At 39.3% G+C, this 24,981-nt stretch overlaps 1 protein-coding gene across 1 annotated transcript in view; it reads right to left on the reverse strand.

The window, feature by feature from the left end:
* The window catches only part of LOC119539198 (mediator of RNA polymerase II transcription subunit 12-like protein), a 129,417-nt gene that overhangs the window by 31,422 nt on the left and 73,014 nt on the right, over nucleotides 1–24,981 (reverse strand). Inside the window, exons 5-10 of the mRNA XM_037842514.1 lie at nucleotides 8,704–8,873; nucleotides 6,812–6,922; nucleotides 5,515–5,784; nucleotides 1,481–1,630; nucleotides 626–725; nucleotides 171–307 (exon numbers count right to left, since the gene is read on the reverse strand). Of these exons, the coding sequence (XP_037698442.1) occupies nucleotides 171–307; nucleotides 626–725; nucleotides 1,481–1,630; nucleotides 5,515–5,784; nucleotides 6,812–6,922; nucleotides 8,704–8,873 (938 nt within the window). The remainder of the gene's footprint in view (nucleotides 1–170; nucleotides 308–625; nucleotides 726–1,480; nucleotides 1,631–5,514; nucleotides 5,785–6,811; nucleotides 6,923–8,703; nucleotides 8,874–24,981) is intronic.

Below are 24,981 nucleotides of genomic sequence, written 5' to 3' on the forward strand. Positions count from 1 at the left end.
ATGATGGATCATTTTAGCCCAAACAATAGAATGATTTCAGAGTGCAGACGTCTCCATAAGATACTCCACTTCACAGAAAAGATTTCACCAGGACATACTGTATGAGAAAGAAGAATAAATGCTAAGAAAATAAAACGTGAGGAAAAGAAAAAGAAAGAACTATTAACTACCTCTTGGTTGTCTTTATTTTGGTTTGCCCAGAAAATCTTATGATAAAGCGTCTCCATCGAATTGCTTGAATCAGTTCGGTCAAAACAGTGACGATCCAAGACTTCCAACGTGTGCAAAACCCGACTAATGGTCACCCCTAATTACAGAAATTAAGCAAGAGGTTAAAGAGGTCAAATGAAGCCAGCACAGCTAACACAGAATCATCATTATGTCGGTCAAAAGGAATTCTTCAAAATTATCATTTCTTGACATATATTATCAAAGAACGGCTAACAAAACCAAACCTGACATTCTAGACAGGCAGAATCTAAAGGACATGAACTGAAGAAGGTACTTGAAATTCATCAGGTGGCTCTGTTGAAAGCGTCCTTATTCTTATGGAACAATTTACAAGAATAAGAACATGGCATAGTCCAACATTCAAAAGCATTCATTTTTCCGTTGCATTCTATACCTGCTGTCGACTCTTGGCACTTGTCAAAAGACCACCGAACTTCCACTGCACGGCCTCTCTGTTTTATCTGCTGTTCTACCTCATAAATCCTTGCCCGAACCTGAAAGATAATTGCTTCTAATTAACTTGTGCTTGAAAAGCCACTGTGGTTTGTCTAAATCACGACAGGTTTTTCCGCATGAGTAGAGTATCCTATGGTGAACTACAATCTTGACTGCATTGTAGAAAATGCAGTCTGTTGCCCAAGAAGTGCATTTACCAGTGATGACTCAATACCAGTTTTCAACAATAAGTGCTCATAAAAATACATGCTCACAAATAATTTTTACAAGTGAAATTTTTTAAGGACACAATTTGGGAAAGTAAAAGTTCTAAAAAAACTTTGAGTCATTCTCCAATGAGTGAAAGCAATTAGAAATGTTTCTTTAAGTAAGCTCCTTGGTAAAAGACAGGATCTTATTCTAAATATTAGTAATGATCTTGTGGTTGAAGTTTCATAAGTCTTTGAGCCAAATAACACGACACTAATAAAAGCATATAACAATGACTAAGTATCAAAAACCACTACAATGGGATTTGTGGTCATGTATTAGAACCACCACCATAATTACCATCAGGGTGCGGAAATCTTGGCAAGTATCATCCAGCAAGAAGATGAAAAGAAGGAGAGAAACTTCATTAACTTCTGCAGTTCAGGAGGGCTAAATGCTTTCCCAAGGTCACCGAGAGAATTAGGGGACAGAGCTGGGGATGACACCCAAGCATCTGAGATGCTAAAACCAGGGCTTAACCCACTATGCCCTGATGCCTCTCAAGGAAGAAAACACCCATCTAACTACATAATGGAAAGTCTACCTGCTGATTAAAAGCTGTATTCCCACCCGGCATGGGGAGGCTGGAAGGAGCCACCTGCAGCAGATCCAGGGGCGAACCTGGGTTCGTGCTCTTATTTTCGTTTGTGGAATAATTCCACACCAAGGCACTTGGGCAACAGAGAGTGACAGTCTGGAAATGAAGCAGGAAAATCAAGATATTTAGAGAAGGGAAAAATGTTAACAATGGGCACAACAGTAAAAATGACACCATGTATTTCTATATTACAGTTTCCTGAGTTTAAAATATGAACATTTTGCCCCCATTCCCAATTTTCCAAGTGACAAGATGAAATTACGATAGAATTATTATTTTGAAAGGCAGGAAGTACAGCTATTGAGAAGTCAAGGAAAATTCCAATTCATAAGCTAATAATATTCCAGCAGAACAAATCTAGGAAATTTAATAAAAATGCAGTAATCATCACTTAAAACAATATTTCACGAAGCCTTGTAATTAAAAAAAAAATGAGATGCAATTAAAAGATGAAATTTCTAAGAACACAAAATCTAAAAGGGAAATGGTTAAAAACAAAAATTCTCTCAATATCTTTTATGCAGAGTCTTCAAAAATAATGTTTCCATAAATAAATAGTTTCATAAATGCTGGATAAACAGTGACCCTGGACCAGAGGTTGGTGAACATTTTCTGTAAAGGGCCTGATGGTAAATAGTTTAAGCTTTGTGGCTACCTACAGTCTCTGCTGCATATTCCTCTTTTGCTTTATTTTGTTTCATTTTGATAACCTTTTAAAAATATAAAAACCATTCCCAGCTCACAGGCTGGAGTTCACCTACAGGATGTGGTTTCCCTACTACTGTCCTAGACCCTTGCAGACATTTTCATTTTTACTCAAACCAGCTTGCACTACATGACCATCTTACATCTCACAGCAACCCCATGGGGTTGATACTGTTATTCCCTAATTTTATCAAAGAGGAACATGATAACTTTTTATCAAAGAGTTACCAGCCTGAATTTAATTCTAGTACCCATGCTCAAAATCATTATGCTATCCTGCTAACTCCTAAATGTAAATTAAACATTATCGCTCTCGTTTAATTAAGCAGTTACTATGTGTTGAACTCTTTCTGAAAGTTTTCTGTCACCATATCCCTAACCCTATAGGTAATGAGGTAAGAACTACCATCTCCCATTTACATAAGAGGAAACTGAGGCTCACTGTTACAGAGACTTAAAATCAGATCTGTAAAGATTCTAAAGTATATGTCAACCACTATGCTATCATACCACTGAGCAGCAAACTATGTGAGCTTAGAGAATGAATATAATATTTTTTTTTTCTAAAATACAAAATTAAATATAAAAAACTAAGTTTTGAGGTCTAGAAGACATTTTTGTGGGAACTTGATGGCATATGTGAAGGACGTCAAGTCACCAAAACCCACCAAACTCATCTGTTTCCACTGGCCCACATCCCTACTGTCCACAGATGAGGCCATCCCCAGATCTATGTTCTCAATTCCAAACCCTCCCATTTCTGGAGCACTGATCTGTCACACACTACCCCTGTCCTTTCCTCAGGCTCTCCCTCTACTGGTTCACCCTTAATTTATAAATATCCTCAAATAGTTTTTAAACTTTCACTGTCCCAGCCACCATCTCTATCCGCTACCCATGCTCATCTCTTGCTTTCATAGACATGTTTCTCAAAAGAACAATTAGCACTTTTTCTACCTCATTCTTCATCGCTCCTCAACCCATCTCAACCTGGCTTCTCACCCACCACGCAACTGAAATGACTCTCAGAAAGATCATTACTGATCACCACATGGGCAAACTCAAGATCCACTGTGCAGCCATCTTCTCACCATACTTCCCACAAAATTTGGCACTGCTCACTACTCACTCCATTTTATAACTTTCTGCAGTACCTGGAGGAGCAATTTAGCACAGAGGTAGGAGTGTGGACTCTGGATCCAGACCACCTTGGTTTAATCTCAGTTTTCCCAGTTAACTGCTGTGTAATCTATGCACAACATTTTATTATTGATGTGACGAGAACAACAGTATTTCCGATTTCATCAGATGGCTCTAGAATTAAATACTTAACACATGTAACAATTCAGAACAGTGCCTGGAACATAATAAATGCTATTATGATGATTATAATGAAATTATAATATTATTCTTATTCCCATTCTCTTTGCTTCCATAACAATACTCGTTCTTCTTTTTCTCCCTTCTATTCTGGCCAACCCTTCCTGGACTCCTCTGTGGACTTAACCTCTGCCCATCTCTTAACCACTGGTGTCCCTCAGGTTCCAGGTCCTGTCTTACCACAAACTCTTTAGGTAATCTCACCGCTCAAGGTTTTAACCAGCCACATGGCCCTGAGCAATTCAAATCCACACGTCTAGCCAGCTGTCTACCCTAATCTTCAGATTCAGACATGTAACAACCTCTTGAACAAAACCACTTGGAGGCCCTAAGGGGACATTAAAGCCAAAGCTGCCCAACACTGAACTTATCTGGACTCTTCCAAACTGATTTCTTTATCTTGTCTCCCTCTCTCTACTGTCACCACCCTCACCCCCAAATCCTCCCTCTACTGTGGCCAAAATAATCTACTAAACCACACAACTGACCATGTCATTCCCTGAGTAAAACTCTCAATGACATCCCCAGCATAAGGGCCACAGGGTTATGTCCTGCCTCCCAAAAGACTCTGTATTTTATGTTCCATTAATACAAACCTGGACACGGGATGAGAAGCCAGCCCTCTGGGCCTATTCCATGCTGTTACAGCTGTCTAGAACACCGTGTTTAATTGACTTTTTTTTTTTTTTCCCACTCATAAGACTCAGGATCACTTCCTTCAGAAAGCCTTACATGAATTCCAGGTTGGACTACGAGTTCTACCTCTTAAATCTCTTAGTCCCCTGTGCACCTCCATTAGTCCTTACCATATTATATGGAGACTGTCCTTTTATGAGTCTGACTTCCTGACAAGATATAAACTCTACCAGACTGGAGAACATGTCTCCATGGCCACCCTTGTCCCAAATCCCTTAGCAGGACACATTAAGAACTCAAGAAATGTGAACTCAACATTATACACTGCGGGCTCCTCTGGGGCACAGCTGTATTTCATTCCTCATATTATCAGCCCATTGACCTGGAATGTTCAAGGACTACACAAACAACGATGCTTACCAAATGATCAGAGCATGATAAATTATTTTAATTTTAAAGAAACACAGAGGAGGTACTAACTAAGGATGTGGAATGAGGAAGCCTAAAGAACGTTGCCTGGAACTGTCTTTCCAGAAGAACAATAATACAACTGACTTATTCTGAGGGTTCCCTGCAGGATTTTTAATCACTGAATTGCTTAATGGCCCTAATAAAGGACAACCACAATAACTCTCTTCTAGACAGAGGCAACAAATGTTCTCTGAGCTTCATACAACATAGGGAAATAAAAGCTAGATTCTTCATGACCCACTCCTATAGGTTTTAATCAAAATGGTTTCTAAGGCCCATCCATTTAAAATATAGTTACTGGTAAAGTAAACAACGATATAGCCAATCAGTAGAATTCTATCCAGCCTTTCAAAAGTATGAGGCAGCTCTCTATGCACTGGTAAAGAACAATCTCCAAGAGATGCTGTTTAAATACATACACACACATACACACACACACACACAGGAGTTTATGGTGTGCTACCATGTGTATAAAAATGAATACTGAATTGAGTATCTCTGGAAGGATACGCTAGAAACTAGTAACAGTGGTTATCTTTGGGGAGGGGAATGTGCTGGCAAGGGGAGAAGAGTGGGAGGGAGACAACTTTTTGCTGTATACTCTGTACCTTTTATTTTGAATCATGTGCAAGCATCAGTTATTAAATATAGTTTAATAAAAATTTTAAAAACCCTACAAATTACTGCGGTGAGGAAAAATCTAGAATTGCGATACCAATGTTGAAGACGCTATTCCCAATCCCATTGTTTCCTACATTAACAGAAAATAACAAGGGCCAAGGACTTACCTGTAACATACAACTAAGTCCATAAACCAAGGGACCATGCTGTGCACACGAAAGAAAATCTGAAAAGGCCAGCTGCACGGGGCTCATGCCGGGGCCGGGGGTGCCAGGGCTGGGGGCCCCAATGCTCGAGTTGTTTGGTCCTATCATCATGTGGGGCGAGTGGGCAGCAAGGAGACTGGGGCTATCACTCAACAGCAAGGAAAGACGCCGGGCACAGAAGTAGGCGAGACGACGAGACAGATAGGCCGACTGAACAAACTCATCCGAATACTGAGGAGCAGAAGGACACCAGAAGTCAGTCATGTCTTAAGCTACTGACTTAAATAACTATTTGAATATAGACTTGTTTTCATTCAAAAAAGAAACCCTCATAGGTATACTGTATAGAGCAGAAATGCCCTGTAGAGATAGAATGTGAGGCACACGTGATTTTAAATGTCTCAGTAACCATTAAAAAATATGAAACAGGCAAAATTAAAAAGAATGTCTTTTACTTAGCCCAATATATCCAAAATACTACCATTTCAACACACTGGTAATATAAAAATATCAATGAGAAATTATACATTCTTTCATACTATGTCTGAAATCTGGTGTATATTTTATACCTAGGGCCTATCTCAATTCAGACTGGACACATTTCAAGGGTTCAACAGCCACACGTGGCCAGTGGTCGCTGTAGTAAACAGCACAGGTGTAGACTACCTCAGGTAGGACACACAGGACTTGAGTGTGGTGCAGTCTCTGGGGAGGGGAACAGGGTGACAGGAAGAGTTACCTTTCACTGATACCCTTTCATATTGCTTGAATTAGCATATGCGTGCATTGCCTTCCCCCAAAAATTTAAATTTCTTTAAAATAAATCTCTTCTAGATAATCTAAATTCTAACAGACCTTAGACCAATCATTAAAATAGGAAGTTTCATGTCCTCCTTGACTCAAAGAATGTCAAAAGAACACAGAAGAGCCTCTATGTCCTTAAAAGCGATGATCTGTTTTGTTTGCACAGAAATCTCTGTGACAAGAGAGGCAGTATTAAACGAGTAGTTTGCTTAGCTCAGTGATGGGAGAAACCAATATGGGTAAGATTACTTAAAAAGGACATGGAGATCAAAACTATGAACATGGCTAATGCAAGTTTTCATTCTGTGAAAACCTATTAGAAGCACCATGTGTTGCAGCAAAAACAATTTTTCCTCCTATCTCAAAAGGAAAGTTTTCCTTTTTCATCTCTACTTACCTAATCATTCTTATTGAACTCATTTCTTGCCCAAAAAATCAGTGATATGTACTGTACCTGCAGCATTAGGGGTAACAAGAGCTTAAGAAGATCGTCATCCATTGGTCTGATTTTTTCTAAAACATCCAGGATCCATGTCAAATATTCATGTTTTTCTAGCATTCCTTCCTTGAGTGAACAAAGAAAACTTACACTAATATATTAAAGAAAAACCAGCTAAAATTAAGATAAAACACCCTTATGTCTAAGTATCATTATTAGTACTTTTGCTGTTGTGGTAAAACACTGTCTCGATTGTCGTCCAAAATACAAACAAAATTAAGAAGCAGTGTTTTCCTGTTTTGATAATCCGCTTCATTCTAAATTAAATTCCCCATTAAAAAAAAGGGAATTCAGAAACTTCACACTTCCCAGGGCAAATCAAGCCCGGGCCAGATTTTGAGGAAGTGTGAACTCAAGCTCATGGGAGGAAATTTGGTCAACAGCAATAATTATAAAGAACAAAAGCACCCAACACATCTCCATCTGGATAAGGGGTTAAAATTCCATTAGATACAATGCCCCCTTTAAAAATGTCCTTCACTATCCTAAAATGAATTTCAGGTACTGTAACCTAACTATAAAATAGAACTTTAAAAATCAAGATAATGACCTAAGTGTAATATAAAAGAGAAAATGAAAGGATTTTATATAATGTAGAAATGACTACACTAAAAAAAATAAATCCCCAAAAATTTCCAAAATGCCCCATAAAGGATGGTGCAACACTTGTTGAGGCCACTAATCTTGATATAAGCAATAAGCATTTTTGGACTATTGCTTTCATATACATACATAAATATATACAAAGATTCAGTTTTTATGACACTCTATGCATATAGATATTTGATGTCATATTGATGTTTTGTGTTGCAATTCACATCATTAAAGAATCTTCATGAACATGATTTCAGTGACTACAAAACAGTACATCCACAAGCTGTTTTAGTTTATGACTATGCCTGTTTCTGCACATGTATGTTCTAAGGTCATATTTCAGAATATGGCAGGTTAAAACACATTGAAGGTTTTTAGAAGTTAATAATTTTCCAATTAGAATCGTCACTTTAAGACCTAACTGCTTCCTCTAAAAGAAACGGTGATTTCAGTATCAATCCTTGCAAAAATACTTAACATACTAGTAATAAAGGAGAAACACTTTCTCAAAATGCAGACTCAAGCCTCAGCTCAGTGAATATCACAAAAGCTCAGGGAAGACACTTTTAAATGCTACCAGGGACTGAGCTCTTGGACAAAGCAGCTTACCATCTGAAAAATTATACTTAAGGCTCTAAATGTTTTGGAAATTTAGAAATAACAGATCCACTCTACCCCCCTTCCTCTCTGATCAAGGTAGCAGGTACTGAAAATCTATGCTAGTAATACAACTTCAGTTTAACACGCCTCATCTTGCCAGGAATAAAGATTGCAGCAAATATCAGCACAAGCGCCCTCTTCTGGTCAAAACGATTTCCAACCACTCACATGGCTGAGAGTTCAGTCATTCCTCAATGACCCTTCCCCTGCCCTGAACAGTTTACATTTTAAACTGCAACTGAACCAAATTAAGATGACATCTTTCTTTAAAAAAAAATATAACTAAGCTCTAAACATGATCTGCTTTGAGGAGACGGCATCGGCACAAAGGTACTTTTTAAAAAAAACATGTCCAATTTGGCAAATAAAAGGTTTAAAAAGACCATATTTAATAAAGCTGCAGAACGACATGTGTCTAAGAAGACACTGTCATCTCAGGGCAAATATATCACCTTTAACACAACTCAATGATGAGAAATATAAGAATGCTTTCTTTGCATGTACTGGTTCATATAAACTTATAACTTAACCCCATTTAATTGAACTCTTCTTAAAAGCATTCAACGCAGTCTTGTGCTTCTTGGAAAGGTTACCTGGAACATGTGAAATGCCAGCTTTTCATTGTACTCCCATTGCCTCATCGCTCGTTCCACCTCCGGAGGCACAGGCACAGGCCCATCACCTGCACTCGAGGCCATGTGGTAGAAGTCAGAAATCTTTGCCAGTTGCTCTCGAAGATACCTGGTTGAGATTTGTGTCCACTCTGCATTTAAAAACAAAATTAAAAGAAGTAATGTCAACACTCAGATTAGGTCCATCTGGTGCTCCTCCAAGTTAAACAACAGTTACTACAACAAACATATCAAAGGCACAAGCAGGAAGCAGAACAGTGGAGGTGAGCACTTCAAGAAATCTCAATACTATACCAAAAGAATTAAAGATCCCCCAAAGGCAGCTCTCTTAGGGTACGCTCTTCAGGCTCCAAATTGGGATTCAAACATGCCCAGTTAAGATGCATTTTTCTCCTGTCAATCTCGCAAGCACTGACATTCACTGTGCACTGGAAGGTGACAGCAGCATTCTGACCTGCATCACCCCCTCTCCCCAGGACGTGCAGCAACTGGAGCCCAGCTGCCCGTTTAGACAACCATGTGGGCCTTCCGGTGTTCTGTAAGTTCTCTCCTCAACTAACATTCACTGCCCCAGAACTCAATCAGTAGGCAGTGGGCCAAGAGATAGGAGATTGGAAAGGAAAGGGAAAAGGTAGCATTAAAAAAAGAAATTACTAAAATTATCCAAAAATGTCTGCCACAGGGGCACAAATTAAACCAGCGTTGCCTCTGGCAACTGTGAGGGATGTGATGCGAACTTTAGCCCATTCTGTGGATAAAAATGTAATAACTGCATGCTTACAGCCAAATGTCCCCAAGGATTAGTGAAACAGCATTTCAGAAGAAACCATCTTAACTGAAACATCATGACAATTCTGTTTTCCCATTATTTCATATAATTTTCCCATTATTTTGGTAGTAGTGTTCTCTCACCTTTTTATAAAGGAACTTACTATGATGAAAGAGCAAAAACTAAACATTAATAATTATGTATGTGTATGTGTGTTTTAATTTTTTTATTTTCTAAGTACTATTTAAATTACTTGACAACAGTACACAGAGATAACTACTGTTAAAGTTTTGGTCTAAACCACTTATTCTACTTGTGTCTTATTTAAAATTAAAATTCAAATATACATGCTAAGCTCCAGTAATAAATCAGTGCAAAAAGATGAGCAGATACTACGTCAACATTTTGTTCCCAGTTTAATAGTTTTTCTGAAAGCACTGCCAATAACACATATTATCATTAAAATTAACCCATTGGCATTAAAAACAAAAGAGTAAACCATCAATGTCATCATCTTTTTGTGCCCCTGCTATGGACTATTAGCCTCATGACACTCACTTATTCAACAAAACAAAATATCAACCATACAGACATGACAATTTTAGCTTAGCTATAATAAGCAAAACAAAAATAACAAGGATCCAAATCCTAGCTTTTTGTATGCCAAGCCTTGCTATTAACTCCCTCTCAGTAGGGTACTATTCTCAATATCCCCCACAGAAGATATGCCTCCAGAGCTAAAAATAGCAGACACATACACACTCCCCTACTTTGTCTAGGGTATATTTTCTTTTCAAGATTTTTCTTATAGAAGAAATACATGTTCATTATAGAAAAATTGCAATGTAGATATGAAAAGTAAAAACCATCTGTAATCCTACCACCCTGCGACAATGATTACATATTTTAGTATATTTTCTAATCTTTTTTGTGTGTGCTTGAATGTAAACAAACACATATCTTTTTTAAAAATTGCTGAATGTACTAATCCACAATCTGAACTTCTTTTGTGAATCCATAAATGCAGCCCTCTTAGTACTGTGCTTTAATTAACTGTACTTAAGTTGTCACATCAATCAAATAGATTCTGAGATCTGGGACATGAGACAGTCAAGAGTGAACTGGGATAATAAATTAGGATGAACATAAACGAAATTTTCATTAAAAACTGCAAAGAGAAATTGTAAATGACCTCTTCTACTGTACTCCTTAAAATCTTTAGGGTTCGTGGATACTTCTTGTGCTTAGGGCCTGGTGATCCAAGCGGACTGATGGGGGAGGAGTGGCAAGCTGGGCCTATGCTGGAGGAGGGCAGAGGCTCTCAGCCCTGAGTGCACAGTAGAATGACAGGGGGAGTTTCTAACAAATACCTGTGTGTTAGGGCCCACCCACACATATTCGAATTTATTGGCTTGAGTGGGGACCCAGTTTCAGGTAATAAAAAAAGAGAACAGGAATGAATTTAAAATCATAAAGAGGATGGGGAAAAACAGGTTCAGAGGAAGAAAATGTGCAGAAAGTGATCAGGGAGGTTACCCTGAATGGTTCTAAATTCAAGCAGCTCAGAGAAAACGGCTGCATTGGTGGTTCACTGATGTTCAATAGAGCTTAACATCAGTGAAGCCAGGTTATTAGAAAGTTCATGAACACAAACAAACGCTACTGAGAGTGGTGCAAGGAGTCAGGATTGAATACAATGACTGGTCCTTTTGACAACGCTCTCCCAACCATCCAACAATCCCAGAGCCGCTATTCCTTCTTAGTTAATGCCTAAACCAAAAACAGGAGCCTGACGTGGAAGGGATTTTAGAATCATGCAGTCCACCCTACCATTTTACAGAAACAGGCACCGCGGGCTTTCTCAGAGTCACACATCTAAACCAATAGTACAAAAACAGGTCTCATCCTCGTACATGAAAATAAACTAATAAACATATATAGGTGAGAGTAGAGATGCACCAAGTTACCTTAAAGAAGACCTTCCCAGGACTAGAATACCTAGAGTATTAATAATCGAGTTGGAAGCTCAGTGGAGGAGGAATATACACCCTCGGGGCAAACACAGGGCATGCCATTTGCAGTAAAGCTCAGCAAAGAAGGTGCCCTGGCAGCATGACATCATCAGAGAAGCAATGCCAGGTAGTATTTAGTGGTATTAGTAGAACTTGGAATAAGATGGTCTTGTGTCCAAATCCCAGCTCAGCTGCTCATTATCTGTGTGACCTGGTGTAAGATATTTGACCTCTGCTAAGCCTCAATTTCTGCATCTGCAAAATGAGGATTAATAATATATACGCACACACCTCAGAGTTATCATAAGGACTAATAACAGCACAGTGCATGCAACACAGAAATTGATCAATAAGTTCTAGCTATCATCATCATCATTGGATCAAAAGATTTTAGAGAGGAAACTAAAAGCTAGAACTTGACTGTCAATGAACAAATGGTCAGCTCTAGACAAATAGTTATGAACGCAAACAAGATCAGTTTCATGGTTCAAAATCCGTCAATGGATCTGCAGTCCTTAATGAATTAAAGCCAAACACCTTAGCTAGGAAATGAAATGATTTTAAACACCAACTACCATTACTTACTTGCCTGTCTGCTAGCTCAAGCTGCTCTCTTCCTGACACCTGTGCTTATGGGTCTTTATCTAGAAAGTCTTTCCCACTCACCTGTGGAAATTTTTCTGGGGCCAATTCAAATGTCACATCTAACATGTAGCCTTTCCTAGTCTCTGGACACCAACTCACTACCCAGGACTTCTGTCCCTTCCCAATTGGCCCCCAAGGACATGTGTCAGGATTTCCTCCCTCTCTTTTATTCCCATAAAGCTATGCCTTACACATAGTCAACTCAGAAGTACTTCTTGAATCAAGACATCATAAGTTCCTCCCAAAATAACTACCAAATCAAGTTCCTTCCCAATTATTTCTGCCTCTCAAGTCTTCAAGCAAACTTCTTTCCTTTATGGTTTAAGCTCAATCATTGCATGCCTAGGTTTCAAATGCTTCAATAAAGAAAATGTCAAATTCCCTCCCTAATACATTCTTTCTATCTTTACTATAGCTAATCTAACTAGGAGTGCCTGTTAATATACTACAAAAGACCCATGCCAAAACAGAACTTGCAATTTTTAAATAAACTTCCGTGTAAATATATATATGTGCAAATATAATGCCTGTAATTTGGTGAAGGTTCATTTTCTTGACTACATTCTTTCCTTTTATCAAAGCCAGTGGGAACTCAGTGTGTGAAAAGAATGCAACAGAGACTGTTAAGAAATATAACCAAGTCCAGGAATCTTTAAGGTGATCCATTTGATACAGCACTTTAAGTCAGAGATGGAAGTCTCCCCAGCAGAGAAACCTATTTCCTTAAAAATTCCATGAGCTACACAGCTACAATAAAGAGTTCTTGCCTCTCCACAGTGGGAACAGCCTGCTTCTCAAAACTGCAGGACTGAGAGGATTTAACCAGCTTGACTTTGGCACAGATTGAATGAGAAAAAAGCAACTTCAGTACACATAAGCCCATGCGCACTGCATTTCAGAACGCTCCATAAAAACTGAAATATTTTCCACCATTTCCCCTCACATTTTCTGTTGTTAAAATGTTTTCTTGATCAAAGATATCATAAAAATATAAAAAGATGACCCATGGCATGGGAACAAACAGCTGCAAATCACTTCTGATAAGAGACTTGGATCAAGAATATATAATGAACTATAAAAACTCTTTAATAAAAAGACACCCCAATTTTTAAAATAAGCAAAGGATCTGAATAGACACATCACCAAAAAAGGATACACAAATAGCCAACAAGCATATAAAAAGATGTTCAACATCATTATTCATCAGGGAAATACACACCAAAACCACAATGAAATGTCACTTCATACCCACTAGGACAGCTATAATCAAAAAGACAATAACAAGCTTTGGCAATGACGTGGAGAAATCGGAATCCTCATACATTACTGGAAGGGATGTAAAATGGTGCTGCTACTTTGTAAAACATGTGGCAACTCTTCCAAATGTTAAGCACTGTTATCCCATGACCCATAATCACAGTTTTTTCACTCCTCAGTATGTACCCAAGTGAAATGAAACATATGTCCACACAAAAACTTGCAAACGTGCTCAAGGCAGCATTATTCGCAACAGTCAAAAGGTGAAAACAACCCAAATGTCCATCAGCTGATAAACGGATATATAATTTGTGGTAGATCCTTACAATGGAATATTATTCGGCCATAAAAAGGAATGAAATACTGATACATGCTACAACATAGATGAACCTTCAAACATCATGCTAACTGAAAGGAGCCAGTCACAGAGGACCACATACTGTACGACTCCATGTATGAAATTCCAGAATAGGTGAATCTACACAGACAGAAAGTGGATCAGTGATTGCTTAGGGGTGGGGGAGAGAATGGGAAGGAATAGGGAGTGGTTGCTAATGGGTAAGGGGTTTATTTTAGGGTTGACGAAAATGTGCTAAAACTAGGGTGATGTTTTCACCACTCCTTGAACATATAAAAGCCATTAAATTGTATACTTTAAACAGGTGAATTGTATGGCATGTAAATTATATCTGTTATATATTTTAAATATGTATGCTTTCTTGAGATACTTTACCACCAATAAGAAACCACCTCCATTTCATGACTTAAAAGAAAAGACTTATTTCATACTCACAAAAATCAACCCATTATGAAATGATATAATTGCAGAGGGCATGGGGGTAGAAAAAAGTGTGGCTATGAGTTAATGGATAAAGCTCAGGTGAAGGGTAAATGGGATTTATTATACTCTTCTATGTTTATGTATGTTTAAAATTTCCCATAATAAAAGGCATTAAAACATTAACAAGTTGTATCCTATAAAGTGACTCACAGAAACCCTCAAATCCCCTATTCAGTCAATGTTCACTTGGGGAATGAAAAGGGGAAATCAGCACACTGATTGGCAGCCTGGATAAAGAACAGCCCAAGTGAAAACTGCTGCCTCAGTGTGATGACAAACTGACAGAGGGAAACATGTCAGACCAACAGCCAGACTATTGTGTTCTGCTGAATGATCAGTTAGTTATCTCAAGTCCTCTGGCTGAACAATGGGAAAAGAGAGAGAACAGAGAGAGAAGAGAGGAGGGGAAGACAGGGGATGGGCTGCCAGTACATAGTGGCATGTTGTGGTATAATACATTACTGAAACACGTTTCTGCTTTAAAAAGGTTTTCTTCTAACACAATTACCTGTAGAATACTGGAGTTTGGTGGCAAATACAAAAGACCTGTTTTTGATTGAATGAGTAATTTTACTACACTATTTTTAACTGGCCATTTCCCTCTGGTTTTATTTATTGTGCAATGACACTAAACACTGTTGTTTGGGGATCCAGGTGACAACTCAAGGCAAAATAAAAACCATCAATATTTGGCAACAAGTATTAAATGCCTACTATAAGTCAGAAACTCCACTGGGGTCTGGGGCTACAAGCATGAAGTGAAAGCAGTCTGTCTGAGGCGATTCACCCTCGAGTAGGGAAACACACAAAGACACAATTAAGGACAGCAGTGGGGTTAGTGCTCTGAGGTGCCATGAGACACAGAAAGGCAGCAAGGGGGCATTTCAAGCCAAGTCTTGAGGGAGAGTTGTGCAGACAGAAACCATAGCAGGTGCTTTCCAGGCAAGGTAGACATCAGGAGAAAAAAGACTCAAGAATCACAAGTGAGGCTAAGATCTCCAGGGGCCAGATGTCCTCAAGTGCTAGTGCACAAAATGATCACCAGGGGGAGCTAGTGAAGCATGCATATTTAGTTCTGTGTCCAGAAACCTGCATTTATAACTGACAAGCAGATGACTCTGATCCAGGTAGGGCAAACCATAGAGTGTGGTCTTTTATCACAAATGATTAAAAGCCATTGAAGAATTTTAAGCAACGGAGTGACAAGCTCGCAGACACCCAAGTTAAGGCCATCACTCAGGAAGCTGTAGGGGAGACAAACCGAAAGGAGGATCCAAGCCCAGTGGGGAGGTGGCTGAGGAAGGAATAAAAGAAGACACAGGTGTAACATTTTTCTCAGGTAAAATAGTAAAACAGTAACAATCTAATGTTGGAGGTGAAGTGGGGGGACAACTTCCAGACTTCTGAGTGGGGTGACTGAGCGGACCGTCATGCCAGGCAAGGCGAGATGCAGAACAGAGAGAGCAAGCTGGGGAAGGCAAGGAAGTGAAGTGACTGAGTTCACAGTTTGCTTGTTTTTTCATTATCTTTTTGTCTTAATTAAATTTTTTATTTTGAGATTATAATTATAGACTCAAACGCACTTGTAAAAATAATATGGAGATCTCCGGTATCCTTCACCCAGTTTACTCAATGGTAACATCTTACAGAACTATATAGTATAATATTACAACCAGGATATTGACATTGATACAATTCACAGATGTTATTCAGGTTTCCCAGTTCTGAGTTCAGTTGTAACACGTGGAATTTGAGGTGTCAAGAGATATTCATGGGAAAATATGTCAAGGGGCAGGTGGAAATACAACTCTGAAACTCAAAAGAGGCAGGGTGAGGGCAGGGATGTGAGGACTGTGGCCATATGTGGCCATCACAGCCAGGGGCACGGATGCAACACCTTAAAGGACACCTTTACAGCAAGAGACGTATTTTGCAGACATTCCCGGGATCAGCAAGTTTATCCTGCTGGGTAACAATCTTGGTTGTGCATTCAATGAACTCCTGGCCCTCTGCTAAGCCCTGTGAATGAGTTAACTCGCTCGGTGGTGGTGGTGGTGGTGAAGAGCAAGGTTCTGGAGTCAGGTGGCCTGGGTCTCGTCCTGGCTCCAACCACTTAACAGCGTTGGGGCCGCAGGCAAATCACTCAGCCTCCAAGTGCCTCAGTTACTCTTCTGGAAAATAGGGCTAATAAGCATCCTTGGCCCATTGGGTTATTTTGGGACTCAAATGAATTATAACATCCCTAGGAGTATGAATGGCACAAAGTAAGTGCCCAGAAGAGACCAAACTTACATGATTTAAAGGACTGGGCAGGAGAAGAATTAACCTGATGTGAAAGTAGGATCTCTCTGGCCATGACTGGAGAGTGACAGGTAAGGACTGGCAGCTACAGTTTGTGTGTGTGTATGTTGGGGGTGAGGAAGAGCTGGGGAGCTGAGGGAGATACCACCCGATTTACTGCATCTCTTGCTCTATGAAGTTCAAAGAGAGGGTGGTGGGGCTGGGAAGGAAGCCTGAAGATCAGGGTGAAGGTTTTTCTAGCTGCTGCAAGCAATGGGCACTCCACCCAAGGAATGAATAATAGAGTTGAGGAAGGAGGGACAATACTCCCAAACCAATAAGGGCCATTGCAAGGCAGTATGTAATTAATTAGGCAACTGTGTGATAGATAGTGCTTCAAGACTTCAGGGTAAAAAGAGAGTAGAGTGGCCAACCAAGGAAACACGTGGCAGAGGCCTCAGACAGGGAAACCAACAGGGGGGAAGAAGGGTTGATAAGGGAGGTCCTGATATGAACAAAAGAGACTTGTACCCGATGTTGCTTGGAAACTCCTAAATGCTTTCTTCCCTTTATGCTGCTGGGTAATATCTAATGCCTCCTTAAAAAGAACAACATTTGACACTCTTCTTCATTTCCCCCTTGCTATAAGTTCTCCAATTCGTATTTCTTTTCTAATGTAAATATGCTAACCATTGCATTGGGGATTTTTTCCACTTTGTCCTTTTTTGCTATCAACCCCATACATGCATCTCAAGCCAAGGCAGTGTCAACCACAGAATCCAATTTTAGCCCCTAGAACATGAATTTCTTATTCAACACATCAATCATACCACCAGCTTCTCTCCACAACTACAGCTTTGGGGGTTTCCTCCTAACAAAGGGACACATTCTGAACATCTGCCACAACAGGCTCAACTCTTTCTCATGGGCATGAGACAGTCTGAAATTAATGTTCCAATTATCAAGTGGTAAGTTTCTCAAATATTTTCAGATTTCTGTATATACCCTGAGTGAGGAATAATCTTGGCCATGGTGAGACGTTCCTATCTTGGAATAACAGGGAAATGATTTTTACAAATAATAAATTGTTGCATTTAATTAACCACTTAGGACATGACCCCACAGCCTTCTACATCTGAGACCAAGCCACAGGTTTTATAGCCCTGTTTTCATTTCCTAGGCTGCTCAAGCAAATACCATGCAATGGTTCAGCTTACACACTGGGAATTTACTTGCTCATGGTTTTGAGGTTAGGTTAGGAAAAAGTCCAAATGAAGTCATCATCTAGATGATGCTTTCCTCCCGAAGACCATGGCATTCTGGGGCTGGCTGCCGGCGATCCCTGGTCCTTAGCTTTTCTGTCATGAGACAATGCACATGGTGGCCTCTCCTGGCATCTCCCGTCTGTTTGGTATACATTGATTTCAGCTTCTGGCAGCTCCCTCTGTGGCTTTCTCTCATTTGCCTGAATTTCATTCTGCTTACAAAAGACTCCAATAATAGGATTAAGACCCATCCTGATTGAGGGGCCACACCTTAACGGAAGCAACCTCATCAAAAGGTCCTACCTACAGTGGGTTCAAACCTACAGGAATGGATTATGTTTAAGAACACATTTTTCTGGGGTATGTATCTCCAAGCCACCACAAGCTCCAAGAGAGGAAGGCCAAAGCAAGATGTCTTTAGCAAGACAACAGATGTGGCAAGTAGACCACAGCTTTGCTTCCCTGTGTAGTGAAGACACCTCCATGTGCCATGAAAGCCAGGCCACAGAGCACAATGTGCTTGATCCAAGAGAGAGGAGGAGACCACAAGAATAAAGGGAAAACCATCTCCTGAGGATCTGGGTGAAAGGAGGAGAAACAGAGAAACAGAAACAGTGAAAGACATTTGCTGCCCACTCCCCACTGGAGGCATCAGGACTATTCACATTATTACAGGACAATTCATCACCCTTGCCCCTCTTCTGGCTTCGGCTATGGGGTAGGTAGACAAAAGTCCCAATTGTTTGCAGAGCAAAAATAAACTGACTTTTCTTCTTTCATTTTGCATTGGAATTTAAGTCCCTAATGAGTTGTGGTGTGCATAAAGCTTCAACGGCAAAAACAGCACCTAAGTGTTTACTACTTACGTCCTAAATGCAGTTGTTGTAAAATTTGTACTTATGAACAAGCTGCAAATAGCAGAGTCTTTCATTACGACATGTGTATCAAATACTACAGACATCAAATTCGCAGATAACTGTGTAAAATAACTCTCGACCAAAAAGTTGTAAAACACAACAAAAATGCTCACACACTACACACAGACCAGCCAGACCCATCACCATCAACCTCTCCTCCGGAAATCAACCAGATTTACTATTCTGGGAACCAAAGACTAACATTGATATGTGATATATTTATTTAATTAAACATTATTTTAGCTGTGTGTTCCTCTCACAAAGACATTCCAACCGATAATTTATTGACCCTTAATTTAACGTATTTTCAATCCCATCAATACATTCTATATAAACCCTGACTCCAAAATAATGGAATATTGAATCTGGCTTTGGAGTCCCTTTCTGCTGGGGATTTCACTTGGAAGACTACACATATATCATCTGAAAATGATTCTGAATCTTAAAGCACTTGTTTTTTTAAATTACAAAAAAGCTTTCTATTCATCATGGAATTAACATTCCAGGGCAAACTGCAAAAAGAAAAGACCAGGCTTTCATAAATAAGTCATTAAAAGGTTAGCAGCTTAGAGCCATTTAAAAGAATAAGGCCACTATATGCAGGGTATAGAACAAGCACCAATTTAAAAAATAAAAATAATAATATGCATACATAAAAATATATCTCAGAAGATATACAAGAAATTGACAATAATTACTGCTTCTGGGTCTGGGAGGCGGTGAGATGAAGGACAGTGCCATAGAAAGGAAACTTCACTATACCCTCTGAACCTTTTGCATTTTGCACCATGGCTATGCATTACCTGTCAAAAAATTTTTGTCATGCAAGAAGCTGAGGTTTTTTTCCTCAAGTTCTCTCATTTACACTTTTAAGCGACGGATCTACAAGATGCAACACAAAAACTCATTCAACTCTGAGCTTTTCGAAGCATTCTTCATTACTACCCCCCATCTGATATGAGCAGCTTGGATAGCCCACAAAGCAAACAGGACCCAGAAATGGAAGTTCAGAATGGAACTCCCTATTACCCCATTTTCTGTGGGACACTGGCGAAGTTGTGGTAGTGCCTCTGATTTTCTTATCCAAATTTGAAAACTGAAGGAACCCAGCTACCTCAGAGGGTTTTTGTGAGGATTGGCCCTAATGGGAATATATAAAACCAATCTGTAAACTACAAAAGCTAACAAAGAAATATTCTGGTAGCATAGTATCTTCCAACTATATGTACTAAATCCATGAATAAAGAACTACAACATTAACAATTTAATCAGGATTCCAATTAATATTTCATTATAGAAGATGATTCATAATCGTCTAATTCAAGCAAAGGTTAACATTTATCTGTCACTCTGACTAGAAACAGAAAATGCTGAGTGACAATGGGTTCTTCACAGAAAATACAGAACTAGATAATTCATCCAAACCTATGAGACAAGAAGACTGCGACAAACATAGTACACATAACAGAGCTGCAGACCTAGCTGACTTGTTAATAGACATCATTTGCTCATAGTCTGCTAGGAAAGAAGAGAATTTAAGAACTACTACTTCAGATACAAAAAGACAAAAGTTCCCAATTTTTACTTATAGATTAAAGGCTCAATTCATATTCTACTCCTTCAGAACACCTTCCTGAAGTTTTCCCATCTACCCATTATTCCCTGTATCACTACAGTTAATTATATTAATTATATGATGCATTGCTCTGTTTTACATGTGTATCTTGTTCACACACACACACACACACACACACACAAACACAAACACATACACATACACATACACAAAGTAGCCCCTTAAAGGCAAAAAGCACAGCCCCCATTTGGTTAAAAATTCTTCACAGCATCTATACCAATGCTTGGCAAGGAAAAGCATCTTAATAATTTTGATTTTAACTAAATTGCCCTTTGTTCAAGTGAAATATAAAAACGCTCCTAATGTATTTCTCTAAAAAATTTTTTAAAAAATCATGGGCAGACAATTTCTTTGATTTCACATGCAAAAAAATTACTGATCATATACATACACACACACACACACACACACACAAACACACAAACACACATACCATCACACACTAGCATTCTAACACAAAACAGGCTGTAACATTTTTATTTTGGAATAGCTGAAATACATTTCCATACGGTGACAACTGTGCAATTACACTGCAGCATATTAAATTTGATTAGAATTTTTTAAAGACTGCACAAATTAGGAAAATTTAAATATTCAATTATTAGCCAAACAGCTACATAACTACTATTAAAAATATAAAAAGTTTAACAAAGAATATCTACTTCATTTTTGTTATAGTCCAAGAAGAAAGTACTCAGTTTAGTGAAAGTAAGGTCTTGTAATATTACCTAAAAATAACTAAAATTGTAATGTTATGGGGGATAAAATGGCATTCTTTTTTATTCTTCAAATCTTTCTTCATAAGACATATTTCTATGGCAAGACACCTTTCAGAAAAGGTATCAAAAAAAGAGAGTAATAACTTGAGACTGAGATTAAGCTTAATTTACTTTTTGTTTACATCAAAGCTACAGCTACATATGGCTTAATTAGTCAAACAGTTCTATATGATTTATTGCAAAAAATAGCAGCCCACTGTCCATAAACCCCTCAGTTCCCATTCCCCAAAGGTAACTGTTTTCAACTCTTTCATGCATTTTTTTTGTTGTTTATTTACCTCTTTGTCTCTAAGTAACATGCCTATGGTCGTACTTTTTGACTTTAATTCTAAGCATTATCTATTGGCTTTCTACTACAGAAGATGAAGATGCAGCTCTCTCACCTTTCGCCAAGACCTTACTTATACATTTCCTATCTTCCTGTTATCCCAACATTCCCTTATCATAATTTGGAGTAAGTCTAGTTCATGTTTACACTATGAAAGAAAATTTGGCAATATTTAACAAAATAAAAATGCATATGCCAAACATCAGTAAGAATTCATGTTTAGTTCAATACAGCGACACATGGTTACATACAGAAACATCTACAGATACGTATATATACATGGGTCAATATACACACATATATTTCCTTGCTCTGTCAAGTGAAAGTGAAAGAGCCTGGAAGCAATAACATCCCAGGACGAACAAGAATATCTACTGCCCAGATCTTGGATTCCAACCACATTTACCAATAAAAGGAAGCAGGGCTCCTTGGAGAAATTTCTGATTCTAGGATTGGGGCAGCAAATATACAAGATGAGCCTTGTAGTACCAGCAAGTAAGGTAGTCAAAGGGGCACAAGAGCCAACTGTAAGAGCTCCTACGGAAAAGATGGAACAATCTGAGCCGCAAAATAAATAAAGTACCGTTAGATTATAACCCAAAGTATAAAATAAATATCCATAAATACATGCTGATATAAATAAGAGACAGAGAAGAGACAAATCTTTCATGAGAAAAATTCCAAACAGTGTATGTAGATGGTCTGCCCTCAAGGAGGTAGAGCATAACTCCCAGGCCTGAAGTGCAGGCTGCACACAGTGACTTCCTTCCAAAGAGTACAGCATGCAAAGGAGGGGAGGAGAGTAAAGTTACTGTGGAAATATCTGACAGGTGATCACAGTCAACATTAACAGTCACTAATCATGTTCATTTTAGTACATACCCTTGACATGATATGATGAAAATGGAATTCACCTCTGTGGGCTTCCTCTCAACAACTCAGAAACCCAGTCTCATCATGGCAAAAAAACATCAGACAAATTCCAGTAGGTGGGCATCTGACAATATACCTAACCCAGACATCTCAAAGCTGTCAAGATCATCAGAAACAAGCAAAGCGTGAGAAAATAGCACAGCCAAAGAGAAGCCTAAGGAGATATTAAGAACTAAATATAATGCAGTATCCTGGGTGGGATCATAAAACAGAAAAAGGATATTAAGTTTAAAATCAATGAAATGTGAATAAGCTATGGACTTTAGTTAAAAACAATGTGAGGCGGGGAAAGATGGCGGAGTGGTGAGGTGTGGGTTTTAGTTACTCCTCCAAGGCAGTAGGTAGAAAGCCAGGAACTGCGTGGAAACCACAGAGCAATTTGACTTTGGGCATACTTCATGCAACAACCACGAATGCGTGGAACAGCTGAGATCAGCAAAATCTGTAAGTTCTCCTGACCAGGGGACCCATGCCCCTCCTTGCCAGGCTCAGACCCAGAGGAGGAGGGGCCATCGGTGCTGGGAACAAGGAGGGAGAACTGCAGTTGCAGCTCTGATTGAAAACTCAGACAGCTGATCAAAACCCCAAACATAGAGAGACTGAGACCAGACACTGGAGAATTCGGGAGCAGTCAGTCCGGTGGAGAAGAGATAGGGCTAGCAAAAAACAGAAAAAAAAAAAAAAAAACTCAAAAATAAAAACAGAGACTTTTTGGAGTTCTGGTGAACATAAAACAGAGAATGGCAGGGCTCCAACAGAATCAACCCCATATGCAAATCCAGAGGGTGAGGACCCTTGTCTGAAGAGCCTGTCTCTCTGCTTTCTTGACTGTTCCTTAATGGCCCTAATCTCCTTGTCTCTCAGCATTTCAATAGCCCATTAGATCTACAAGGAGGGTCCTTCTTTTTTTTTTTTTTTAATCTTTTTCTAAAACAATTACTCTAAGAAGCCCATTACAGAAAGCCTCAAAGACTTGCAATTTGGGCCTAGGCAAGAGCAGAGCTACGACAGCTCTGAGAGACAAAGCAGTAAGTCTAGCGGCTGAGAAAATTCGCTAAACACCACAACTTCCCAAGAAAATGGGAGCGTCCCCTTACAGCCATCTTCCTGGAGGGCTGGGAACCCTCCTGCCTGGCGCCAGCACTACAACCCAGAGCTTCCCCAAACAACCCAATGTTTCCAACAATACTCTCACATGCCACAATATCTGGCATGGACACACTGCAGCTAACTGTCCCAGAGCTGGGAAGGCAGAGCCATGTGAAAAGGGGGAAATTAACACGCCCCATTAAGCCATCCTTTCAGCAGACTGGAACGCCCCTACACAGCCCTGTGATGCTCATCTGTGACAGCACAGTCTTCCCTCAAGAGAACCTAGGAGGGCACGGCTTGGAAGAGGGACCCACTCACAAGTCCCAGGGATCATATGCCAATACCAAGGACTTGTGGGTCAGCAGCAGAGACAAACAGTGGTGAGACTGAACTGAAGGATTAGACTATTGCAACAGCTTTAAATCTCCAGGAACACCTGGGAGATTTGCTTATTAAAGCTGCCCTCCCTCCCTAACCACTCAGATACACGCCCCACATTCAGGGTGGGCAGCACCAATTACACAAGCAAACTTGGTGCACCAATTGGACCCCCACAAGACTCACATCCCCACTCACCACAAAGACCAAGTTGGGGAGAACTGGCTTAAGGGGAATAGGTGGCTTGGGGATGCCACCTGCTGTTTAAAGTAGTCACCACCAAGCTGTAGATCTGACAAATTAGAGATAAATGTTTGAATCAGTCTACATATCCTAAAAGAACCCCATCAAGTTAAGCAAATGCCAAGAGGCCAAAAACAACAGAAAATCTTAAAGCATATGAAAAAAACAGAAGTTATAGATAACCCAAACCCAAACACCCAAATCAAAAGATCTAAGGAGACACAGTACTCGGAGCAATTAATCAAAGAACTAAAGACAAACAATGAGAGCATGGCACAGGATATAAAGGGCATGAAGAAGATCCTAGAAGAGCATAAAGAAGAAACTGCAAGAGTAAATAAAAAAATAGACGAACTTATGGAAATAAAAGAAACTGTTGACCAAATTAAAAAGATTCTGGATACTTATAGTACAAGACTAGAGGAAGCTGAACAGTGAATCAGTGACCTCAGGACGAGAGAATGGAAAATGAAAGAACAAAAGAAAGAATGGGGAAAAAAAACAAATAAATCGAAATGGACCTCAGGGATATGGTAGATAATATAAAACGTCCTAATATAAGAGTCATTGGTGTTCCAGAAAGGGAAGAGAAGGGTAAAGGTCAGGAACAGTATTCAAAGAAATTGCCGGGGAAAACTTCCGAAATCTTCTAAACACCGTAAATACACAAATCATAAATGCCAACCAAACTCCAAATAGAATAAATCCAAATAAACCCACTCCAAGACATATTCTGATCAGATTGCCAAATACTGAAGAGGAGCAAGTTCTGAAAGCAGCAAAAGAAAAGTAATTTCTCACAGACAAACAAATGCTGAGACAATTTGCTAACAAGAGACCTGCCCTACTGGAGATACTAAAGGG

Source organism: Choloepus didactylus, chromosome 1, assembly GCF_015220235.1.
Source record: "Choloepus didactylus isolate mChoDid1 chromosome 1, mChoDid1.pri, whole genome shotgun sequence".
Lineage (NCBI taxonomy): Eukaryota > Metazoa > Chordata > Mammalia > Pilosa > Megalonychidae > Choloepus > Choloepus didactylus.